This window comes from Adelges cooleyi, unplaced genomic scaffold (assembly GCF_023614345.1).
Source record: "Adelges cooleyi isolate 19-005CV unplaced genomic scaffold, UGA_ACOO_1.1 ACOO_flye_CR_arks_rails_tigmint_CR_PRNA_376, whole genome shotgun sequence".
Lineage (NCBI taxonomy): Eukaryota > Metazoa > Arthropoda > Insecta > Hemiptera > Adelgidae > Adelges > Adelges cooleyi.
In genome coordinates, this window is record NW_026096053.1 from 3141265 (window position 1) to 3164615 (window position 23351).

The following is a 23351-nucleotide window of genomic DNA, read 5'->3' on the forward strand; positions in this document are numbered from 1 at the left end:
CGTGTATTGTTTCATCGGACACCACCACCGCCGCCGCCGTCTTTGTCTCTCTCCCACCGCTTCTGACCGCCTTGTTTTTCAAGCATTGCGCGATGGTGTCGGACGACCACATACGGCTATATTATTATCATCGTCGTTATATATTGTTCTTCATACTTACACATAGTGTTTGTGTGTGTGTACACGTTAATAATTTTTGTACCTATCGGACAGGTGGGAGTGAAATAATTTGGCCGATCGTGCCCACCCGCCGTAATGACGTGTTCGGTATCGATTCCATTGGTCGCCCGTCGGCGTGACGGACGGTTGCCATCATCGTTATTAACGTTTCTATTATGTTATTATTTATTAGCCGTTATTACCTGTGCAAACGCGACGCTAAAAATGATTGTTTACAACGGCCATTGTACATTCGGTGTTGTTTTTCGGAATCTTTTTCATCTTTTTAATTTTTTTTCGAGCCTTGTTATACCGCTTCTCCGAAGAATAGACAATTACAATGTATTTTGGTGTGAGATGACGCGGCGAGAGACGGTGGCAAATGGTTTTCTTCGCCTCGTTAGCGGCCAGTTGAATACAGACAAACAGTGCGGAGTGTATTACATGTAGCTCCCCGTGTTTATGTTTGCTCCTTTTCGTGGAAAAAAAGCTGCGGTGGACGTCCAAATCGTTTATACTTTATTTCCGAATAGTTTTACTTACATGTCGATATAAAGGTTCGAAAAAAATATCAAATAGGTACATCATATTATTAATTTTATTGACCAATTCCCAGTCGCCAAAATATTTATTAGAATTTTTTAATTAATAATTAAACTTTTGGCGATACTTTTAACATCAAATGAACCTTAAATTATACCTAATTCCATGTCTAAGTTGAAACCTTTCAAACAAATAAATACTAATTAATAATATAGTATGTATAAATTATTTATTGTATTTGTATAAATTGTGCGTAATTTTTTTAGTTGAGCTAGTCAGAAAAAAAGTACTACAACTTGACATGTATGTACCAATTTATACAAATTTTGGTGTCCGAGAAAAATGTTTGTGTAACGTACCGTCATCTCTTTCCGAGCGTTTCCGACGTTTGTATCTATTTGTCGATATGTATTTTACACAACATATCGCATGTGAGATTTTAATTTTGAAATAGTGTTATTATATTTGTAATAAATTATTCTGTGTATTCTTATTTTCCACGTTTGTAATATAATTTTTGCTAATTTGTACCAAAATTTGATTTAAAAAAGTTAAACTGTAGATGATTTCATCACAGATGAAAAAATATAAATAATTATTAAAATGGAACATGCTTTAGTCTTGGACTCCCAATTCGAAAACGACACAAAATAACGACACTAAATAGCGTCACGAAAGTAGCTCGTCTACTCTAAATGTATAATATAACGAGTCATCGTCGTCATGCAAACGTTTTGGCCAAAACATATAATTAAGACTTTTCTATCGTCATAAATCGCAAGGAGATTATAGATCAGAAATAATCACTATTCAGGAGCCAGCAGGCTAAAGCATGTTCCATGTTTTATAATTTTAGCCCTTTGGCTTTAAGTTGACTGTAACTTTTTTTTACGATTAAGTGGATTTGACAACAAAATTGAATAATAACAAAATCTGTTTTTTAATGGTATCGGATTAAGTAGTTAAAACATGCAAAGAACATTTTTAGGAGTTTTGAGTAGGCAATTTCTTCACATTTTATAAATATTATGTTTTCGTGTGATAAGTTAAAATATCGTTATTTTTGAAACTTCTTAGTTCCTATAATAAAATAACGGAGCCAATGCAGCCTAAATGAAGGAATGGAGCTTATAAAATACATTTTAACGTGGAAGTAAATAAAAAAAATGTTAATTTGGTCGTCTAAATTTTAGTTCATTAACGAAATAGGTATACATGTATTTATATTTGTCCGATCGCCGCGTACAGGTCTGTACAATATACAGTGTATATTATGGTACGAAACAAAGAACCCACATACCGCAATTTCAGGTATTCCTTTAAGTTATCAACATAAAACCACGTTCCGTTACGAAACAATAATTAAAATATTATAACATTTTATTACTGCTTGCCGAATTAGCCTGTAAACGCAATACTAATATTAACTTACAACTATGAAGTATAAATAATAAACAGAGTTGGGAAAATAATATTATAACATTTGTTTAGCAGCTATGGATTACATTTTGCTAATGTCTTACCTATACAATAATACAATTCGAAAATTATTGCACATACCGCTCGAATGCGGGTTTAACAAAAATGTATACAAACCTAATTACTCCGTTTGCATTGTAATTGTGTTAGAGAAGTATCGTAATTTATTAGTAAAGCTGTTAAAATCACCCAGAATAAACTTTCTCGATCATTTTGATAAACTAATTATAAAAAATTAACATATATACACATTACACGTACGCAGTGCCGAGTATAAAACTTTGCCTCCTCCTCTGTACTAATTAGAGTAACTCAAATTAAAGTGTCATTATTTAGTGGGCGGAAAATTTAATTTAAAAAACTTTTGCGCTAATGCGTATACTGTGAAAATATTGGAAAATCCAATTAGTTCACAGTGTTAATTTCGCTTTATTAATACCGAGAACAAAACTTCAACAATCTACACGGGAAATCAGTTATCATATGAAACAACATTCCGATCGCTCATCTGATATAAAATAAATCAGCGTAGATCATAAGAATTTAACGAGTTAACCTCGTCTAAGAGCCATTCCGCAAAAACGATAGCCAATCCCACTGCCAATGTATATATTATGTTGTCTACAGCAATACATTATTGAGGAAAAAAAAACTAATTATAATAATAATAACGTAATATAATAATTTATAGCGCGTTGAGTTTTTAAACAAATTGTGCGGCAGAAGTGACCAATTAATTATTATATATTATAAAAATCTTCAAGACAACTTGCAACAAGGTATTTATTTCTTCTCTTGTATTAAGTTGGCTATAATATGTATCTATAATGTATTATAAAAAAGCCAATATACCATTATGAATTTATGTAATATGTTTATTAGGGTGTGGTATTTTACTTTAAAGAAGAACACGGACTTGAAATATAAAATATTTCTTTTGGAACCTGTAAAAGTGTAGTTTATAAAAAAAAATAAACATTAATAATAATATGTTATAATTTATAAGTGATAATCGCAGCACGGTAAAGTACACACACATACGTATGCTTTTATTAATTATCCAAATAATTAATAATATTTACTAATTATATATTATATATATATATATATATATATATATTATATACATCGATTATATTATATAACTGATTGATAATGTTAAATTACCTAGTACGGTTTAAAAATAATTGTCTCATAAAAAATTTATCAACTAACGTTTCAAATGTTTGGTTTCCTTCCAGTTTGATCAAAGTTACAATAAACGTGAACAATGCCGCTAACAACTTTCAACAAAAAAATAATTAATTAAGAATTATTCATAACCTTTAGGAAGAAATAGAAAGTTTAAAAAGTCTTACTTACAGATAAAAACATTGTCAAATCATAATTGAAAACACCATACGCTGACATCTCGTACATATCGTAATTGGATATTTGATTCATAAAACATTTTAACTATAATTACAAAATAATTATTAAAACATAATTAATTTAACTTTTTTATAATATGTTTAGCCTACAAAATTTTGCGGGCTAGTATTTATCATTTGCAATTAATTGTGATAAGTTAATACTTTCGAATGTGACTGGTGACATCATAATTTGGATATCAGTCTTCAGAAGCCAAAAAATAAAATACACAGGTGGTATTTATTATTTTGGTCATGGGACTAAAATTAGCTGAAATTTAAAGTTGTTGACGTTTATAAAATATTGTAAGTTGGGCCCCTTTAAAATAAGAGTTTTTAAATTTTTCTTAATCTATACCTGTAATATTGGTCATAGGCTGGGAAAACACTGTTTATACTTTATGACAGTATAAGGCTGTATTATTATTATTAATTGAATGAAAATCCTATTACAGCTGTTGTAAATATTAATTCGCTTAAATATTAGAGAAATTACTTGTGCAGTTATGTCTTCAGGTAAATCCGTTATTTGACAAGATCGCAAGTATAAAACCATTTGTTTTTTCTAAAAAATATTAAAAGTTATAATAAAACAAATGACAGTTTTGTGTATTAGAAAAAAAGACAGTCGATGTAGATTAATGTATAATAATAAACGTACGCTTTAGATCAAACCTGCGACAAATAAAAAGAGTTGGTATTCAATTTAGGGGTTAGTAAAAAACTATTCACTATTTATGTGATTTTAAGTTGTTACAATTTACATAAATTAACTGGCAATAAACCACAATAAACCGTCCAAAATTATATTGGGTATAATTTAAAGTTACAATTCTAAGCTGTTACAGTTTTGAACTGGCATGTCGAAATAGTATATAAGTTTTTAAATAAACCAATAGTATTCAAACTTATCAATTTGTAAAAATGTAGGTATTTAAAAAAAAAAATATAGTTTCAATTCTACAAATGGGCTTTACTATTTTGACTGGAAACAAATTGGTTAAGAAATATTCTTCAAAAGTAATTGCATTTATTTTTTAATTTAAAAATAGTTGGAACTTCAAACTGTGTAATGCTGTTGTTAACTTTGTGGGTTAATCTTTTGATTCTATGGGTCTCAATTTTATATTATAGTCAGGAGAACGTTTTTAAGTTTTCTTTTACATTTGTTTACAAGTTGTCATGATCTCCTTCCTACCTTTTCTTTTCTCATCTATCTCATAATTGCACTTTACACGATGGACCTGTGATTTGTGACTTTTCCCATCTTTTTACATTGCCCTACTCTCTGTCTCTTCTAACAGAATAAAGAAATGACTATTCTTTCAAAAAAAAAAAAAAATCTTTACTCTTTTTCAAAGATAAACGGTAAATTAACTTTAACCAAAAATATACATTCAACATTTTTTTTAAAATGAACTATCAATTTGTTTTATTGTTTTAAAATCAAATAGGTATGTTATTGTTTACTGTCGGCATTCAAGACACCACGAACAATTTAATTCGTTTAAGTAATTTATGCAATACCTATAATAATTATGGTCATTTACCTGACTAGTAGTCCACGAGCCGAGTGCCAATAAAATAATGATGAAAAATACGTTTTCCACGAACAACGCTATTGCCGGCATTGACGAAAAATGTGGATTTTTTAAATACAAAAGGAGAAACATGGCGTAGATCATATCAAATATTAAAAACAAAAATAAAACCAACAGAACCGGTCCGTATGTGAGACTTAACATTCTCAGCGTGTTGGAGAGGTTGGCGTGCAACAGTCTGCAACTCTCGACCAACATGACGACCTCGTCTCTTTTCCAAGTGCCAGGCTTGGTCAATAAGGCGGCGGGTAATCGCTTCCAATATTTGGTCAACGTCCGAAATCTGCAGGCCAAGTTGGCCAAAAAGAAGTAAACGTTGGCCACAATCACAAAATCCGTGAACCGCGGCAAGTCGAACACCAAGGCGGTTATCGTGTGATCGATTCCGAACTTGGACATGACCTTGACCGTCAGGACTACGTGCAAGATAACGAAATGCACAAAGTAGAGGGCACACAACGATAGCCAAAATTGAATACTCGGAGTCCGCAGAGGAATGAACAGCGGCAGGGTTTTATATTTTACATCGTAGTCGATCATCTCGTTGATCAATCTGCGAACGCACAATATTATTGTTATAACAATATTATAGACACCGGGGATTGTTGGCATGTACATGACCATATTGAGTGCATACACGGTCACGAGGGTTTAAAATGTGGGCGTTTTAAGTCAAACCTATTTCATAGATCAAATTTTGTTTCGCATGTTTGAAGCTTGAAGGGTAAAGGCATATTTTGTTATTAGTGCGTATAATTTGCATATTTTATACACGCTTGATAAATGAATGAACTATTTCCTTATTTTTCCAAATTGAATTTGATAATATACACTTACTTGATCGACCATGGTTCCGAAAGTCTGGCGGCGACAAATATCATCCAATACCGAGAGACGTCGTAATAGAATACAAGGAGATTCGGCGATTGGTTAAGCATGACGACCGACAAGACCAAGTAAAATCCAATTTGAACGATATCGCCAACGACGTACCACGAGGATTCGTTGTAAATCGTCGAGTTTGGTGAACCATCGACACAGTAGGAAAATCGCCTTAAGCCAGATACTTTAAACAACACAACGAACGGCTTCAACGTCTTCAGGAACGGCGAATTCTGGCGAATCTTCTGTTCCGACATGCTGTTCAAACGTAAAAAGTAACAGTACTACACGCAGTTTTCGTCGGTTTCGAATGAAAAAAACATCAACTGTGTGCACGCTGAGTAGGGTTAATTATACTTAAAAACTATCGACTCGAAAAAAATACTAGTTTATTCCATCTCTTATCGTACATAGCACGTATGAATATTAGATGAACTGTCCAAACATAATAACCCTTAAATAGCCCATTATTATTAATCTATAATGGTATTGTTACGAGGGGAAGTTCTTTAGAAAAAAAATTAAGAAAATACCTACTTATATTATACATAACAATGGTTATATTGTCAAATTGACAATACAAAATAACTTACTATGTATAGTGTACACTATTGCCACAACATTCAACAATAACAGTCTATTCTACGGAATTTATTTTACAACGCATAACGCATTCAATTTTATTAACAACCCGTAGGTATAGGCAGTATGCCCATATAGATTAAAATAATTAAATATTCAACCCAAATCCATTTTCGAATTATAATAAAAATACCCTAATACTCTTGTATTAAAGGTTATACTCAAAAAAAAAAAATAATAATAAATGCAACAGAAAAAAACCAGCATAGTGAGGTCGATGAAGTCAAAGGGGCAAGGGCTGTAGAAATAAGAGATGAAAGCATTCATATAACTCTTCGATGCAAATTTGTACACGGTAAAAAAATCATTGTAAAGACAATAATGTATTTTTAGTTTTAGGGTGAATACGAATAGGGTTAACACACATCAACCTGGGAATTTACAATAAACTAAAATTTAGATTCAAAGTATAATCTCCTACTTTTTTTGGTTTTTTAAAAAATGTTAAGGGGCCTCTACACTTGCGTATTTTTGGTCGAAAACAACTCATTCTTATTCAAACATAATGTTCCTAAGAATACTCCGATCTAAGCTTTGAAAAAATAATTGAGTTCTTCAAAACATTACACAGCTCCATAAAAAAAAAATCGAAATTTAGTTGGTGCGGGGACCTGACCACCCGTACTAAATGTAATCCAGCATGCTGAAACCGAATCCGGAGTCCAAATAAGCCCATCACGTCAGGTTTTTTTCTAACCTCAAAATTGTGCATAAGTCATACAATTCAATACAAACCCAAACAAATCCCCATAATCATATATCCCCACAATCCCATTGATGAAGAGTCAGAAGCTTCGCTTCTATAGTTCTATCAGTGTTGGAAAAAAATAGTGCATAAATATAAAAACGCACATGAATGGATTCTCACTGTCCCATTTGATATAAATATACTAAATTTGATATCACTTAACTGTATTTTAATTCTTATTTTCATTTATTTATTCAACTTTTATTTGTTTATGGGAATTTGTTTGGGTTTTTATTGAATTTTATGATTTAAGCACATTTTTGAGGTTAGAAAAAACCTGACGTGATGGGGTTAGGTATTTGGACTCCAGATTCGGTTTGTGGAGCTGTGTTATCAAGGCATCGGTCGTGACACAATGATAAAATTATTTTCAGTTGTAAAAAGTTAAAAAATACACTTTTTTATATTGAAATAATTAACTAACTGAAAATAGTTTTAAAATTGCGCCACAACCGATGCCTTGAAAATGTTGTGAAGAATTCAAATGTTTTTTAACAACTTAAGTTGGTGTATTCTTAAAGACAGTACGTTTGAAGTAGAAACATGTGTTTTTGTACAAAAATAGATCCTGTATGCGTTATAAATGTTGAAAAATAATCAAAATAGATACCTTTTTACTATGGTAGTATGTATGTTTAAAATTTTTAGCTTAATGTTAAGTTTTAGCTGAAAATTGCCTATACGATGCCTATATGCGCCTTAATAAATGCTAGTGTAGAGGCCCTTAATCCAAAATACCTGTTTTTTGTGCTAACTCTGAACCTGGCCTCAATTTTCTCTAGCTTATCATTTAGTTTTTTTAATTATTTCCAAAGTTGTAAGCCACTTACAAAACAAAATTGGTTTATGCTGAAATACTTGTTTTTTAAATTTTTTAAGATGTTTTCTTTGTTTAGCCTTAGGAGAAAAAAAAAGATAATTGTTCTGTTTTTTTTTTGTGCTTAACAGACCGACCATTAAGATCTTTTGCACACTATATTTTAACTTTAAAAATGTTTTAAGTTATACAATGTTAAATTTAATTACACATACAACATACAATTAATTTAAAAAAATAGGACAGTATTACAGAATAAAATAAACAAAATAAATCAAAGACCGGCAACGAAATTAGGATGAACAACTAATACAGGATCTTCTTCGCTCTCTTCTTGTTCTGCATGTCCCGACTCAGGCGGTTTAAAATGTGATAAGGCAATCAACACATTATCCTATTTTGACAATTTTTTTTTTAATAAACATTTTGTTAATTAAAAGACAAAATAAATATACTTACATTGTAAATCAAACGATCCAAAATTTTTTCAATAAAACTCTTTTTTTCTACTAATTCAGACTCGTCATTTATTTGATCTTCGATTTTTTCCAAGTACCAACTGACTATTTCACTTCGAAGTAAACCACCATCTTCATTTTCTCCCTTTTCTTAAATGGAAAAAAAGTTAACACAAATAATGTACACTGAGAGAAATATAAATAAAATAAATACCAGCAATTCTCTTTTCTTCTTCATTCCTCATGTAAGCAACCAACATGTTTGTAATGCGATTGTACTCTTCGAAAGCTAGTGTAAACTTTTTCTTAGTTAGAACTCGTTTGTCGGTTTCTTCAGGCTCATCAACATCCATGCCTATTACAAATTCATTACATTAGTGAAACCAATAGCTAATAATTATAGTTACAGTGTTAATTCCGAATTAAAAATATATTGATAGATGTGGTCAAAAGTAACAACAAATTTTGTAACTGGTAAACATTAGGAATCAAATTTATGTTTCTGTACATTTTAAAATCTATGATTAATTTTATCACTGTATCGCACCATTAGATTCAGCCAATGCATTTAAGACTTCTTCTTCGTCATCCTCCAAATTGACATCAGGTTGTTCAACCCTGATTATAGACTTATTCAACAAATTAAAGGCCTCAGAAACATGTTTTGGTGTTACCTATTATAAAAATCCATAAATATTTTTAAATATTTCAACGTTACAATATAAATGTTTCACTAAAAGCAATATTCATGTTTTCTAAGCAAATCTTTAAATATGGATATATGTAGCTTAGAACAATTATTTGAAACATAAGTCGCTAAAATGTTAATAATATGAATAATAATTACATGATCAGAACATTCCATTTTAGCCATGGCCTCCGATATTCGAATTAATGATTCTAATTGTCGCACTGTTATACGCCATGTTGACTTTGTACTAGACTGACTATCACGTTGTCTAAGTTGAGTATAGGCAGCAACTAATTTCTCCGATGCTTCCTAGGAGTTAGTAAAAACGTACTGAAGTTTTTTAAAATTAGTTTTAAATAAGCTCACATCAACTTACAACTGTGAGCTGGGGCTTGAATTGACGCGCAAATGCAATATATGTTAAAATGTCTTCTTGGTTGTACAAGGTCTCAATTGTGTCTTCCATATTACTATGTATTTCTACAATTGTTTTAGCTATAGCGTAATCTACAACCTATATTTAAGAGAAGAAAAAAATTAACATGATAAAATTACAAAAAAAAAACTTTTAATTACTTACTTCGCTGCATTCATCGATAAGCACATAGAATAAATCAAAACGAGACATAATTGGGGCCGATAGAGATACATTTTGTTGTAGGGATTTACTTCGTTCATATCGTCCGTTAATTGGATTAGCAGCTGCAAGTATAGACGTTCTGGCATTCAATGTTGCCCTAACACCAGCCTAAAGAAATGGAATTTGGTATTATTTAACGTAGCAATAAGTTTTTATGTGAAATATTAATAACTATTTATATAAAAATTATGTCGATCATGATCGATACTGTTGGTATAGCTTGTTTCAGTATGGATAATTGAAAATGTATTTCAATAAAATCGAACCATTATAGGCAGTAGTGTCAGCTACACAAAGCGTTTACTCTTACGGCTATACCACTGTTTATATTTGCACATAATTGTCAAAATATAACAGCATAGATGCTGAATTCTTCTTGAAAGAAAAAAAATATATATAAAATTGCTTGAAGTTATTTATACCTTTGCAATGGATATAGTTTGCTGTTCCATAGCTTCGTGGATGGCCACTTGATCACGTGGATCCATTTTGTCAAATTCATCGATACAACAGACACCGTTATCGGCCAACATAAGAGCGCCAGCTTCAATTACAAAATCAAATGATTCTTCGTCTCTAACCACAGCAGCTGTCAACCCAGCGGCACTAGATGCTTTTCCTGAAGTATAAACGGCTCTTGGACACATATCGGCTACTTGTTTCAGTAACTGGGATTTAGCAGTACTCGGATCACCAACAATACAACAATTGATGTCTCCACGAAGTGTTGTACCTTCCAATGTAGTTTTTGGTACTCCTCCAAAAAGCATCAACAACACTCCTGTAATAAAAAAAATTAAGTTACTTTAATTTTATAATACATTTATCTTTAGTAATGGCTAGTAATCAACGTTCACTAGTGAAGATCTAATTGTTTAACTGACCAAACCCACAAACAACATTTATAATAATAAATGTTACCTTTTTTAATCTGATCATTGCCATGTATTGACGGGAAAAGACTGTTTATCAAATTCTGGTATAGGTTACGGTCACGATTCATTTCATATATTTTTTCCCATTGAGGTCCTGTCATTTGTCTCTTCATGCGCTCAATAGAATCTGTAGTAAGCTCATCGTTATTCATTTCTCCATTTCCACCAAACTACAAAAATATATAAAAGTATATAATATCTAATCTAATCATAATTACAATAATAATAAAAATAAATAATTATGTTAGTATGAAAAAAACCTTACCCTTGAGTCAGTCGCAGACAAACTGCAAGCCAAAAATGCTAACTTATAGTTTAAATCTCTGATGCCTAAGCACTTTAAACCTTTGACACCTTCGTTATTAGCATCTCCTTTTTTCCCAGATGCCGATTCAGCTCTAGCCGATGGGGTTGACATTACACTTACATCGGGTACAACAATTAAAGTTCCAGTAAAATCATATCTATCTCCGGCTTGAACAGTTTCAACATTCTCATTCCTCAAAATTATTTCCAGGCTAAAAAAAATAAAAATATTTCACACGGCCAACGTAAAAAAAAATTTAGCATGGATAAAAGAAGAGCTACCTCAGGTGAAACGAGGTGTTTTTTTAAGGAGCAACAATACATAACTGTATATTTAAAACACATAGTATTTTGAATATAGTTTAAATTAACATAATATCACCAAAAAAAAAATATTTAAAAAACCCAGTTTACCTGCGAGGAATACTACCACGAGGAAGTTCTGACTGACATTCTTGAACACGTATTTTTTGAAAATCGACAAATCGAGATTTGTTAACATTTAAGCTGAATCGTTTTCGGTTAGCACATACAGGATTTCGACAAATTGTTGGTTGTGTATACTAAATAAATACAATATAATAATAGTTATATAATGGTTATAATTCAAAATATTTAAATAATTATTTTTGCAATGAAAAAACAATTTTACTTATCAAAAACTGACATAATTAGTAATTAAAAGAAACATTTATTTGTAAAGCAATAATTTCTAAACCGTAAGCATAAAATCACTAGTTGTAACTAAAATAAATATATTTTTCCATATATTGATGTTATTTTATTTTATAACTAAATTAAAATGTTACTGATTTTGTATTGTAAACAATTATAACATACTTTAAACTGTTGTTCTACACTTGGCACTTCTGTCTGGCAGTCAAGGCAAGTGAAATGTCCAGACACAAGTTCGGGATGAACTGGATGTGTTCTAATGACTTGGCCAGAAATACGTACTAATTCTCCAATTCTAGATGTAGTCAATTCACGAACATTGAACCTGGTGGTAACGTCAACAAAACTCACAAAATAGTCGTGATGGCTACCTGTCGCTTCTGTTCGGTCATTTACAAAGTTTCCAACCGCCATACACAAAGCAGGATAAACCCTATAACGAAAAAAGTTTGTAAAATTTATTTGGTTCTCTTAAAAACATAATTCTATGCTTACCGATAATATTCTTCTAGAATAGTAATAGCAAGATTTTGATTAAACTTTTCTACGTCAAGAAAACTGACTTCTAATGTAAAACGCTCTGAATTTGTCATTTCTACAGCGGCTTCTAAGTACTTAGGCTCATTATTACCTTCTTCGACAAACCTAGAATTAAAAAGAAAAGGTAAATAAATAATTTAACGATACAGAATAAAACAAATATACAATTGCTTACTCTTCGAGGAAATCTTGAAATAACTTCTGTGACCTGACTTTCAACTGGTCTCTAACCCTATTAACACCAGTCTGGGTTTCTGCTACGTCCATTGTAAAATAATAGATTTAATCACGACAACAATTGGATACAGAGTTTCAACGAGTAAAAGTCAGTAAAAATAACAGTGTTATATAGATTTCGGGTTGTAGAATGTTTGGACTTCAGTGCTGTGCGCCGTAACTTGTAATTTGCAACAGGTAAGTGTAACTTCTAACTAAACTGTTAATAGTATGCTGATAGATATTTCATCTTTGTGTTGACGCTGTGAAAATTGGCGGGAAAAACTGTAGGGGAACAACTGTCTTTAGTAAACATTTTAACTAGTACCCATAATAACCTTGTTGTTAATAAATGTTTTTACTTTTTAAAACACAAAACAAATTTAAATGACTAAATTCATGAATTTACTGTCAATTTTTAGAATAAATATAATTTATAATTTTATTACACAAATTATCAGTCAACAGATTATTTGATTATATTGAACTGCCCCAAACACGATTATATCAACACAATGGCCGACTGTCGACTTTAATTCTTATCACTAGTTTTTTATATTTTTGTGTTTGATACCTTCACAGATTAGATCTAATCTGTGATAGTACCAAGTTTATTACGTAATTTTCGACATAAACCATGATAATTTAAATCATGTATTCACTCTAAATTTATTTTATCAACAATGTTGAGACGTTGAGAAGTGTTTTTGTCATCTCAATTTATATATAGTTTTAGACATTAAAAAGAGGTTATAAATCTAATCAAGACTCGAAGCAATATTATTATTTTTTTATTCCAGTTATTATATGTAATATAATATATCAGTTTTCTTTCTAATTCTGTCATAAAAACTTTTGAAAATATTTTATTTAAGGGTAAGTTCGTTCATAAGAATAAATATTACATGAATACACGTTTCCTCTATTGTTTGTTAACGGGTTTACTTCTTGACAATCAGTATATGACTTACAAGTTTCATTTCTCATTGTTGTTATTATTATTATTGACTTGCTAATTTAACTATTTTTTCAGGAATGAGCAAAGGTTATAATTTCTAAGCTAATATGGACCACAGCTACGACGAAGATGTAACACTCAATCAGTTTTTGGTTTGTCTTTGCAAATCTTCGGTAAATACTTTTTATCAAGCTGTTGATAATGGATGGTTGATATGTGTTCCTAGAGATGGATCTTTTTCAAAAAATACTTTTACAGTTAAAGATTTTAATGATCACATTTTAACACCTAGTAAGTGCACAGACTTCAATTTTATGACACTTAGTGGACATAATGTTTCTGTAAATAATAAATCGATTCAATGTCATCATGACAATCAAGTGACTGCAGTTGATATACTGTTTGTTGAAACCTGCTACACTGAAGATAGTCAAAGTTACAAGATTATATGCACAAATGGGCCTTTAACGAGTGCTACTATAACTCAAGAAATAATTATTATTCAATCAACACAAGACTGTTTAAATTTTTTGTATTCTAAAAATAATAAATCATTGTTAAAAGACTTGAGGTATTTAGTAGATACATTCTTGTTGACGTACAGTTTTTCTAATATGCATATAGACGAACAAAGAAAAACAGTTAATATTTTATATAATAAATGTTTGAGGAAAGCATATAGTAACTTCAAATCGCCAAACAGTTTTTTTCAAGATAATATTAAACTTGCAGTAGAATACTATGTTTATAATAGGGTATACAATATCTTAATAAGAAACATAAACATTTGTGTTGCAAAAGATGACTCAATTTTAAATAAACTAATTCAAAATTACTCTAGCTTCCCACTCGATTTAGATGTTGATAAAGATATTGAGGCTGTAATACCTAATGCTAGATGTGAATTGTCTAAGTTGTATATTCATAGAACTATTATTGGAAAATATAAATGTTTAAAAGACACATTTTTGAAATTGTCCAATGGAAACAATAATTTCACCGTTGATAATCTTTTGAACGCCTTAGTCAATCTTATCATTCATTGTAAAATACCAAATTGGAGTGCTCAAATTTATTTCATGAAAAATTATATCATGAGCAATAATAAAGATTTTGATGACAACTTTTACTTAACTTCTTTAGAAGCAGCTATTGAACACATAAAAACATACAGTTTCAATATTGATTTGTTTATAACTGCTAACGATTCAAAATATAGTCTATTTTTCAACCACGTCCGAAGCGGAGACTATCAAAAAGTCAAAAAAACCTTAGACCACATAAAAATAGAAACATCCAGTTCAATGTGTCATCCTTTGTGTGAATGTGATTCATGCATTAAACAAGTTTATAAAGAATCTATGATTTGTGTTAATTACAAAGATGATCAGGGACTCACGCCTCTTCATATAGCAGCATTTTACGGACATCCTCTTATTGTTGAACTACTATTACAGTATGGATCGGATATAAATGCGTTGGATAATTTTTTACGGACGCCTGCCCATTACGCTGCTCTAAGAGGACAGCAAAATGCTTTATTGTTTTTATTGCACAAGAAAGCCTCGATGAGCGGTGATAACGAAGGTAACACTCCTTTACACCTTTGTTGTTCTAATGGTCAAGAGTCTTGTGTGAAAGCTCTATTATATTTTATGGAATTTTCTGATTCGACGTTAGATATAAATATTCAAAACAATCAAGGCAATACACCACTGCATTTGTGTTTCAAGTGGGGTTATTCAAATTTAGTCGACATATTGCTTGAGCAAACTGCTGACCCGTTAGTATGTAATCGTAGAGGTCAAACATGCTTTGATTGTGCTCATAACTTTAAAATGGTCGAGCAATTTTCGGCTTATAAGAAAAAAAGTATCGAACGTGTAAGAAAGAGAAGCATTGAAGTTACCCAACAACAACGAGTCATAGACAAAATACTGACAGCAATATCCGATGGTGATATACGATTGGCTCAGTACTATTTAGGAATTGACAACGAAAATCAATGTACAAAAAGATGTGTCTATGTAAACTGTGCAAATAATAAAGGTTACACTCCATTACACGTCGCTGCAATGCATGGCCAAAATGATATTGTCAATATGTTGATAAAGCACGGATCTGATATAAATGCTGTAACAACGTCTGAACAGTTTACAGCGTTACATTTAGCTGTACAACATTCAATGAATGAGACTGTCATTATTCTATTAAGTTCTGAAAAATGTGATGTCAACAAACAAGATCATTGTGGTAACAGTGTATTACATTACGCTTGTGCAAGTGGTAATGCCAGTTTAGTGACGTTAATTCATAAATATGGTGCAGACTGGACAGTTATAAACAAATCATTTACGAGTGCATTAGACGTTTTAAACAAGAATCCTGAGTTAAGGTATATACTCTAAATTAAATAGCCTGACTAACTTTTTACAAATAACTATTATTAGATAAATAAACTGTTTGTTAATAACTAAATATTACATTTGGTGCATCTACTAAATTTCATATATATGTTTACTATATGCTAATTGTAAGTACAACATTTGTTTCAGGCATTTAATATTTGGGTACAATATGAAAAAATTACATTGACCCATTTACATGCAATTACAATTGACAAAATACAAATACTTAATTAAAATCTTTTGGAAATTGAATAAAATTATACAAGTAAATTTATATTATTAGATATTTAATAAATATATTTTGTTAACCAAAATGTAATGAAATCTAGTTGACAACTAATGAAATGGCACAAACAAAATGTATTTATTTACTTCAATAGTGTTCTAAACTTTTGTATATGATCGAAGTACTAATAAATACCTTTTTTTTTTTGTTATATATTTTTTTAATTTTTGATATTTTATTATATGTATATTTTGTTATGTTTGTTCTTAGTTGTTTTTTTGTATATTCTATTTAATTATTGTAATTTTTACTTTTATAAGTATTATACTGCATTATCATATATGTTTAAAAAATGTTAATTGATAATATCAAAGAATAAAAAGAGAATTTTACTTATTTTAATTGGTTTTATTATAGAATAATATTAGGATCGTTACTGTTTAATGGGTTTTGCTGGATAGATGTTATTTGTTTCAGTTTAGTCAACCTATGTCTAAGGTTAGTCAATTAGAATTTAACAGATGCACATGCACTGGCGTAACTAGAGACTAAAGCACCCATATTAACGTGTATGGTAAACCGTACAAAAAAGCTCTAAAATAGAATGCGCCCAGGGACAGCTACCCCCTGCACCAACGGTAGCTACGCCATTGAACAGATGTTTGATGTTTCTGTAAACAATTAACACTTAGATTTAATAATTCTTAAAAAGACTGATTTTAAGAGGAACAGAAAAAGTAAATAGCTCCATGGAGAATAACTGTTTAGAATATAATATCTTTCCGTTGGGTTAAAGAATCTGGTATGTCAACTTATTTATGGGTAAATAAATAAGTTTTGCTAGCTATATTACTTTTAATATAAATATATATAAAGTAAAAATAAAAGAGATTATTTTACTTTTTAGATGTCAAACCTAGAAAATAAATTAAAATCGGTTTTTATAAACAAAAGTTCACCCAAATATACAACCAGACGCAGGACGCTTTTTAAATTAATTGATAATAATTGATCCCTGATAGCAACATTTCTGTTGATAACCCAAATACGATCAATCTGGCACTGTTTAACTTAAAATTTATGTTTAATTACTTCGTCTAATAAAAAATAATTAGTTTGTAGTTTCAATAGTAACAATTATATAAATTTAATACTTGATGGCCGTTGTGCTATCATGTTTCAAAAGATGCTTCGACAGCATGAAATACGCAGAACATGTTACGTATCCAGAAATAAATCTGATATGCTTGGACACCAGCCGAATGGGTTTGTCATATGCTTATAAGTAGCTGTTTTTTTGTTTGAAACTAACGATGATTGTCCCAGGTAATGAAGTAGTAATTGTGAAAAATGGCATGCGGATATGTGGTAGTGGTGGCGTTTTGTGCACTGCACCGATAGTACAAAATAAATGTTACTTTGAAGTGAAAGTGCAGCAATCAGGTGATTTTCAACGGAATCCTTAACTTTGGTTGAATGTTTATAACCATTTTATGCATTTTAAATAGGAATCTGGGGTGTCGGCTTAGCCTCAAATGATGTAGATCTGTCTAAAGCACCAGGAGGCCACGATACATGTTCATGGGTTTTGTGTAATGACGGTGCCCAGAGGCACAATCAGCAAGTGATCAAAGCCATAGACAATAGCATCGAAGAGGGTGATGTTATTGTACGTAAAGAGACATTTCTATAACGATAAACTTTATTTTACAAGTTTTTTTTTGTTTAGGGCATTTATTACGACCACGTTGAGCTGAACTACTCAATTAATGGTCAATCGATCAATGAACCTATTACAGGAATCAGAGGAACTGTTTATCCAGCTCTTTTTGGTGAGTGTCAATAAAAATAATAGTAATAAGTATGAAATAGTTTGGTGATTGACTACTTGGCCGATAAACAAAAGACTGGGCGCTAACTGTGGATGCCTATTTTGAGGACTTTTCCAGAGTTTTAAGTGTCATGAAACTATTAATATATGTTTAAATACAAGTCTTTTTTGATATTAATTATTTACACATTTTTTAGTGGATGATGGTGCAATATTAGATATAGTATTGGAAAAGTTTTCATATCCACCAACTAGTGGTTACGATAAAATTATGCTGGAACAATCAATACTTTAAAAGTTATCAAGTATTCCTTTTTATTTTATTCATTCCAATTAATAACATTAATAACTAATGTATAGTTTCATAATTTTTCTTTTGTGAAAAACCATGAATTTTAATCTAGAAAAAACTGTTAAGCAAACTTATGGTTAAATATATAGTAACGATATAAAATCTACTTGAACCCTAAACCATACCAATTATACACTCAGTCTGTTGTTAGCGCTGAAGTTGACAACATCGTTGTCGTAACACTTGTACGCAAGAAGTGTATAATTTTTATGGTTTAGGGTTCAAGTAGATTTTATATCTTTACTACATAAATTTTAACTATAAATATCTAGTGATCAATTATTTTATTATCAATGAATCTGAAAAAAACGTATTGTAAGTTTTCATACTATCTTAGTACTACTTATTATTTATTTATTCTATTGTGATCTTATGAACAACTATTATTTAAGAACCTATCCTAACTATAAAACAATGTATACCCAGTGCCTTTATTTATTTTGCATAAGCCTCTCTCAGGGTTTACTCCATTTATATATTATTTGTAAAAAATGATTTGTCACTCATATTTTTCAAAAAAAATAATTCCTTTATTATTTTTATTTGAATAATTTATTTAATTTTTTTAAATTTATTTTATAACGACATTTGTAATAATTTTTAAATTAAAATGTATTACTATGGCTCTTGATTTTTACTGGGTAATACCAGTAACATTATATACCCGAGTACAAGCTTATTAGTTTGAGTACCTGTTATTTATTAATTTTTTCAATAGCTTTAATTTAAAAAAAATTCTTAATAAAAAAATTATATGTACCTGAATCATATTCGGCATAAACGGGTAATATTGTACTCGGGTAATATTTAAAATACATTAGTAACAAGTGCTCTATTAATTATTATTTTAACGTCTTGTTGCTGGAAATAGCAAGAAATTCGTTTTTTGAAAAAAGTCAAACCCAGTTTAGTTTTACTGGGTGTATAATTGAATGGTTAAAAAAACCATACTTTAGAATTTTATTTCCAACAACCCCCCCTCCCATTTTTTTTCTATGATATTTTTAATATGTACACGTAATACCATTTTAAATTCTATTGTTATTTATTTACTGAGCATTAAACGTATACTTATATTTACTATACAAAATATAACATATATATATATATTTAAAAGACATAATTATGCTAAATCATAATAATTTATTTTGTAATATTAAAGTAACTCGACTAGAATTTTGTTGATCTTTGTTATATACAAATACCAGTGTGTCATTTAAAAGAAAATCAACGCTTTACATTTCAATTAATATTGAATATATGTGTTATTCTTAATTATAAATACTCACACATATATAATTTAAATTGTAAATGATATTGCCTTACCAGTATTAGTACAGCTACACCAATTTCTGTTGATCATTGTGATGTTAAAAAAAGAATACAATAAAATTGTGATGTAATAAACATAAATTAAAACTATGACCTGTAAAATGTATTCATGTTTTGTGTAACCCGGCTTAACTCATGATTGTATAAAGGATTAAATACAAATTGTGTTTTATAAAACATTTAAATACCAGTACTAATTTATTTAATTAGATTTAATAAAACAATTAAGTCTACTTATTTGAATGGACATTACTATAATTTAAGTCTAAAAAAATATTAGTAAGTATACTAAATTCTAAGTTGAGAATATTGACTTAATGTAAGCACAAGTCTTCAAATTTTACTTAATTATATAAATAATAAGAACAAATGTATATTTAATATATAATTATTATTATTATATCAAATACTATTATACAATAATAAATAAATTATAATCGCAAAAAATAACTAAATTTAATTTAATTTATTTATTTAAGTTTTATGTAAAGCAATAAGAAAAGTAGTTGGTATAAAAAGGTAAGGTTAATTTATAGTACATTGTTTAAAAAGTATTACATATAACTATTAAGTTTAATTCCCAGTCTTTAAAAAAAAAAAAAAATGTTTTTGATAACAGGTAAAACAAAAATGTAAAAGTGGTAACTTGATTATGTTGTAGTAATTCAATTATAGAGTTGTTTAACAATAGCATAATTACTTTTTACATGATATGTTTATAATATAAACTAAATGATCATGGTTACATATTTTTCAATAGATATCAAATAACAATTTTTATAAGGTATGTGATTCAAAATTGTATTTATGGAATGATAATTGGAATTACATTAGTGGTATATTAAGATTATTTTTATGGGTTGCAAGATATGAGATTAAGAAAAAGAGCTTTATAAACAGATATCCAAACTATTAAAATGTTTTAGGCCCATTTCACATCTAATCCTTATGGTACGTGTGTTTTTTTACACACCGCCTATGAATTTAGGATAAAAACCATGCATATATTATATACATAGTTGTAAAATGTTATATTTAAGTTTTGTATTTTCATACGTTGCATACTGTTGGGACAGGTGTGAACCAGGCCTTAATAAAGGGTCAATTATAATAAATTAATGACCACACTTTCTCCTCAGTTATTATGACAATATTTTATGATATGTTATAATGTTTTTTTCAAAAACATTTGTCTACTTATTTTTGTTCAAAATGATATGTCAGTTTAAGAAATCATATATTTATATAATGTTGCAATCTCTCAACAATATAATAAAGTGATAATATCCATAACACAATATTAATTTACTTAATTTAATTCAATTATTAATTATTTATTAAGTTTCAAACGTAAACATTTTTTTTTATAAATACAAATTTTTACAAATACCTATTTACTTATATTAATACTACATTTCCCAAAAAAATTGTATTAAAAAAAAATAAAATAGATGCATTAATTATTATTACGTTTAAATAGCATTATTACTATTGCTAGGTGTAATTAACTTCATTGTCGGCAGCTTCAGTCTCTACTTCTTTTTCCCAGTCAAATGCAGTATGGCTAGGTAATTGGCCTAAATGAGACCAACGTTCTTTAAAGTTAACATTTTTAGTTCGTAATTTCTCAAATCGTCTAAAAACAGAAAGACAAAATATTAAAAGGTTTTTATCAAATTTCATTAAAGTTGGTAGTTACCGAAACAAATAATGTCTGGCAAATTCATAGAGTTCAATGTCTAAAGCATTAATTTTTTTCACTTTTTCCAACTCTTCTTTGTTTAATAATGATTTATAAACTGCTGAAAGAGTTGTGTTATGTTGTGTAAACGTCACAGCAAACCTCAAATTGAATGTCTCTTCAAAGATGTATTGGTTCAACTGAAAAAGTAAAAAATTGTAAATTGTTGAATATTTAATATAGAGCTTAACAGGCCATAAAGGCCGAATGCTGCCATCATAAGATGGTTACTAGACAGATTCGCGGCTCCTTTTCACTGGACGATTGCTCGCACAGCAAATGGAGTGCCCATGACCGAGTGTCTAACCAGCGACAGTGAGCGTTAATACATTGCCGCCTTACTCACTCAGCCACTCCTCCTCATAGATTAATATGTTATACCTTTTGAAATTCTGTGAGTCCAAAAAATGCTATGGACAGCAAATTTTGTTTTGCACTAGCTAACATAATTCGGTCTCGTTCTTCTTTGTTCATTAACGAGTTATTGTAACAGCCGATTAATGTTAAATCTGCTAACATTCTTGTTTGCCTAAAACAATACCCATTATAGTTATCAATAAATTAATAATTTGTAAAAATAGATGTCTATAGAAAGCACCTATTAGCAGCTAGGTTATGTGGACAATCGGCAAATGTATTTAATGTAACATCCGTCCAAAATGTACCGTTATAACATTTGGGTAATTCCTTAGGCGTTGCAGGATGACCACCACACCAATGCCTAGACATTCGCCACGTTGCTCCTCTTTGCACATGTTTATATTCAGATAAATATCGACTTACTGGATCTCTCAATAACGTCAGATAGAAATACCTAAACAATGGTTTGTAAATTAAAAGAAAATGTATAATACAATTGTTAAAAAAATATTGAATATTGAAGCTACCTTCTTTTGATCGATTTCCCTTCATTCTTATCTAATTCTGAATCAACACAGCCAGTTAACTCTGTAAAGTCTGCGTGAAGACCACATTTCCAACCAGTCGAGTACCGACTGAACAACCAGTTCTCGTTACGACTTGGTCTAAAACAATAGCATAATTTCCTTTTTCTTTGACAAGTGCAAGGGCGTTGTAAATCCAAGTCCTGAACTAGATGACGCCCAAAAGACGTCCCACCAGTCTTCTGAATATGCAAGAATACCATAACATCATGTGCGTTCATATCAAAGCGTAGTTCATTTTCATTTTGCATGTCATCGTAGCTTACACCCGTGCCCGTATCTTTAGCACTCTTTTGGTCTAAAACAAAAGCAGTTTTTAGAAAACAACTTATACTTTGAATTACTATTATGTTGTACACATACCGGACATGTTAGCCGATAATATATTCATAACAGTCCATTCCGAGTAAATTGCAGGTTTAGGGTTGTAGGACAATGAACAACGGTTGTCCGAACAAAAGTAACCAAAATATACAATTCCAAACAACGCTAGCAAAGTACAAAACAGCGACAGCTTCCTAAGGGTGATCCGGGGCTCAATCCGCCTTCGCATCTGATAGTCTTTCAGAAGCCGTTCGGTGCTGGATTGTTCAATTGCGGCGGATTGGGCCATTTTATCTAATAAATCATCTCAAACGAAACTTGCCATACTCCCCATTGGTACGTCTGGTTTTATATTACGGGTTAGGCGTGTGATTTGTAGGAGAAGACAACCGTAATTGTATTTCCAAAGCATCAGCACAATATTAAAAACGATATAAAGAAAAAAAAAAATTCAAATAATTTTTATATTTACATCTTCGAGAACGTACAATAAT

General features: G+C 30.1%; 4 protein-coding genes across 4 annotated transcripts; 2 read left to right on the forward strand and 2 right to left on the reverse strand.

The window, feature by feature from the left end:
- Positions 1 to 8412: 8412 nt before the first annotated feature.
- LOC126840299 (DNA replication licensing factor Mcm6) lies at positions 8413 to 13109 on the reverse strand. The gene is made up of 14 exons (XM_050575944.1): positions 12701 to 13109; positions 12481 to 12630; positions 12151 to 12418; positions 11725 to 11873; positions 11270 to 11522; positions 10991 to 11174; positions 10492 to 10850; positions 10010 to 10177; positions 9806 to 9943; positions 9586 to 9738; positions 9286 to 9412; positions 8953 to 9093; positions 8740 to 8888; positions 8413 to 8674 (listed from the first exon to the last, which is right to left on the reverse strand). Exons 1-14 carry the CDS (start codon positions 12790 to 12792, stop codon positions 8555 to 8557), a joined length of 2451 nt encoding a protein of 816 aa, XP_050431901.1. The 5' UTR covers positions 12793 to 13109; the 3' UTR covers positions 8413 to 8554.
- A 249-nt stretch (positions 13110 to 13358) lies between these two features.
- Positions 13359 to 16498, forward strand: LOC126840298 (ankyrin repeat domain-containing protein 27-like). The gene is made up of 3 exons (XM_050575943.1): positions 13359 to 13617; positions 13775 to 16094; positions 16255 to 16498. Exons 2-3 carry the CDS (start codon positions 13807 to 13809, stop codon positions 16292 to 16294), a joined length of 2328 nt encoding a protein of 775 aa, XP_050431900.1. The 5' UTR covers positions 13359 to 13617; positions 13775 to 13806; the 3' UTR covers positions 16295 to 16498.
- An 859-nt stretch (positions 16499 to 17357) lies between these two features.
- On the forward strand, positions 17358 to 20157 carry LOC126840801 (SPRY domain-containing protein 7). The gene is made up of 5 exons (XM_050576750.1): positions 17358 to 17599; positions 17660 to 17776; positions 17842 to 18002; positions 18063 to 18165; positions 18362 to 20157. Exons 1-5 carry the CDS (start codon positions 17491 to 17493, stop codon positions 18457 to 18459), a joined length of 588 nt encoding a protein of 195 aa, XP_050432707.1. The 5' UTR covers positions 17358 to 17490; the 3' UTR covers positions 18460 to 20157.
- Positions 20158 to 21148: 991 nt separating this feature from the next.
- Positions 21149 to 23339, reverse strand: LOC126840800 (heparan-sulfate 6-O-sulfotransferase 1). The gene is made up of 6 exons (XM_050576749.1): positions 22897 to 23339; positions 22477 to 22831; positions 22188 to 22403; positions 21971 to 22118; positions 21548 to 21729; positions 21149 to 21484 (listed from the first exon to the last, which is right to left on the reverse strand). Exons 1-6 carry the CDS (start codon positions 23144 to 23146, stop codon positions 21343 to 21345), a joined length of 1293 nt encoding a protein of 430 aa, XP_050432706.1. The 5' UTR covers positions 23147 to 23339; the 3' UTR covers positions 21149 to 21342.
- Positions 23340 to 23351: the final 12 nt, after the last annotated feature.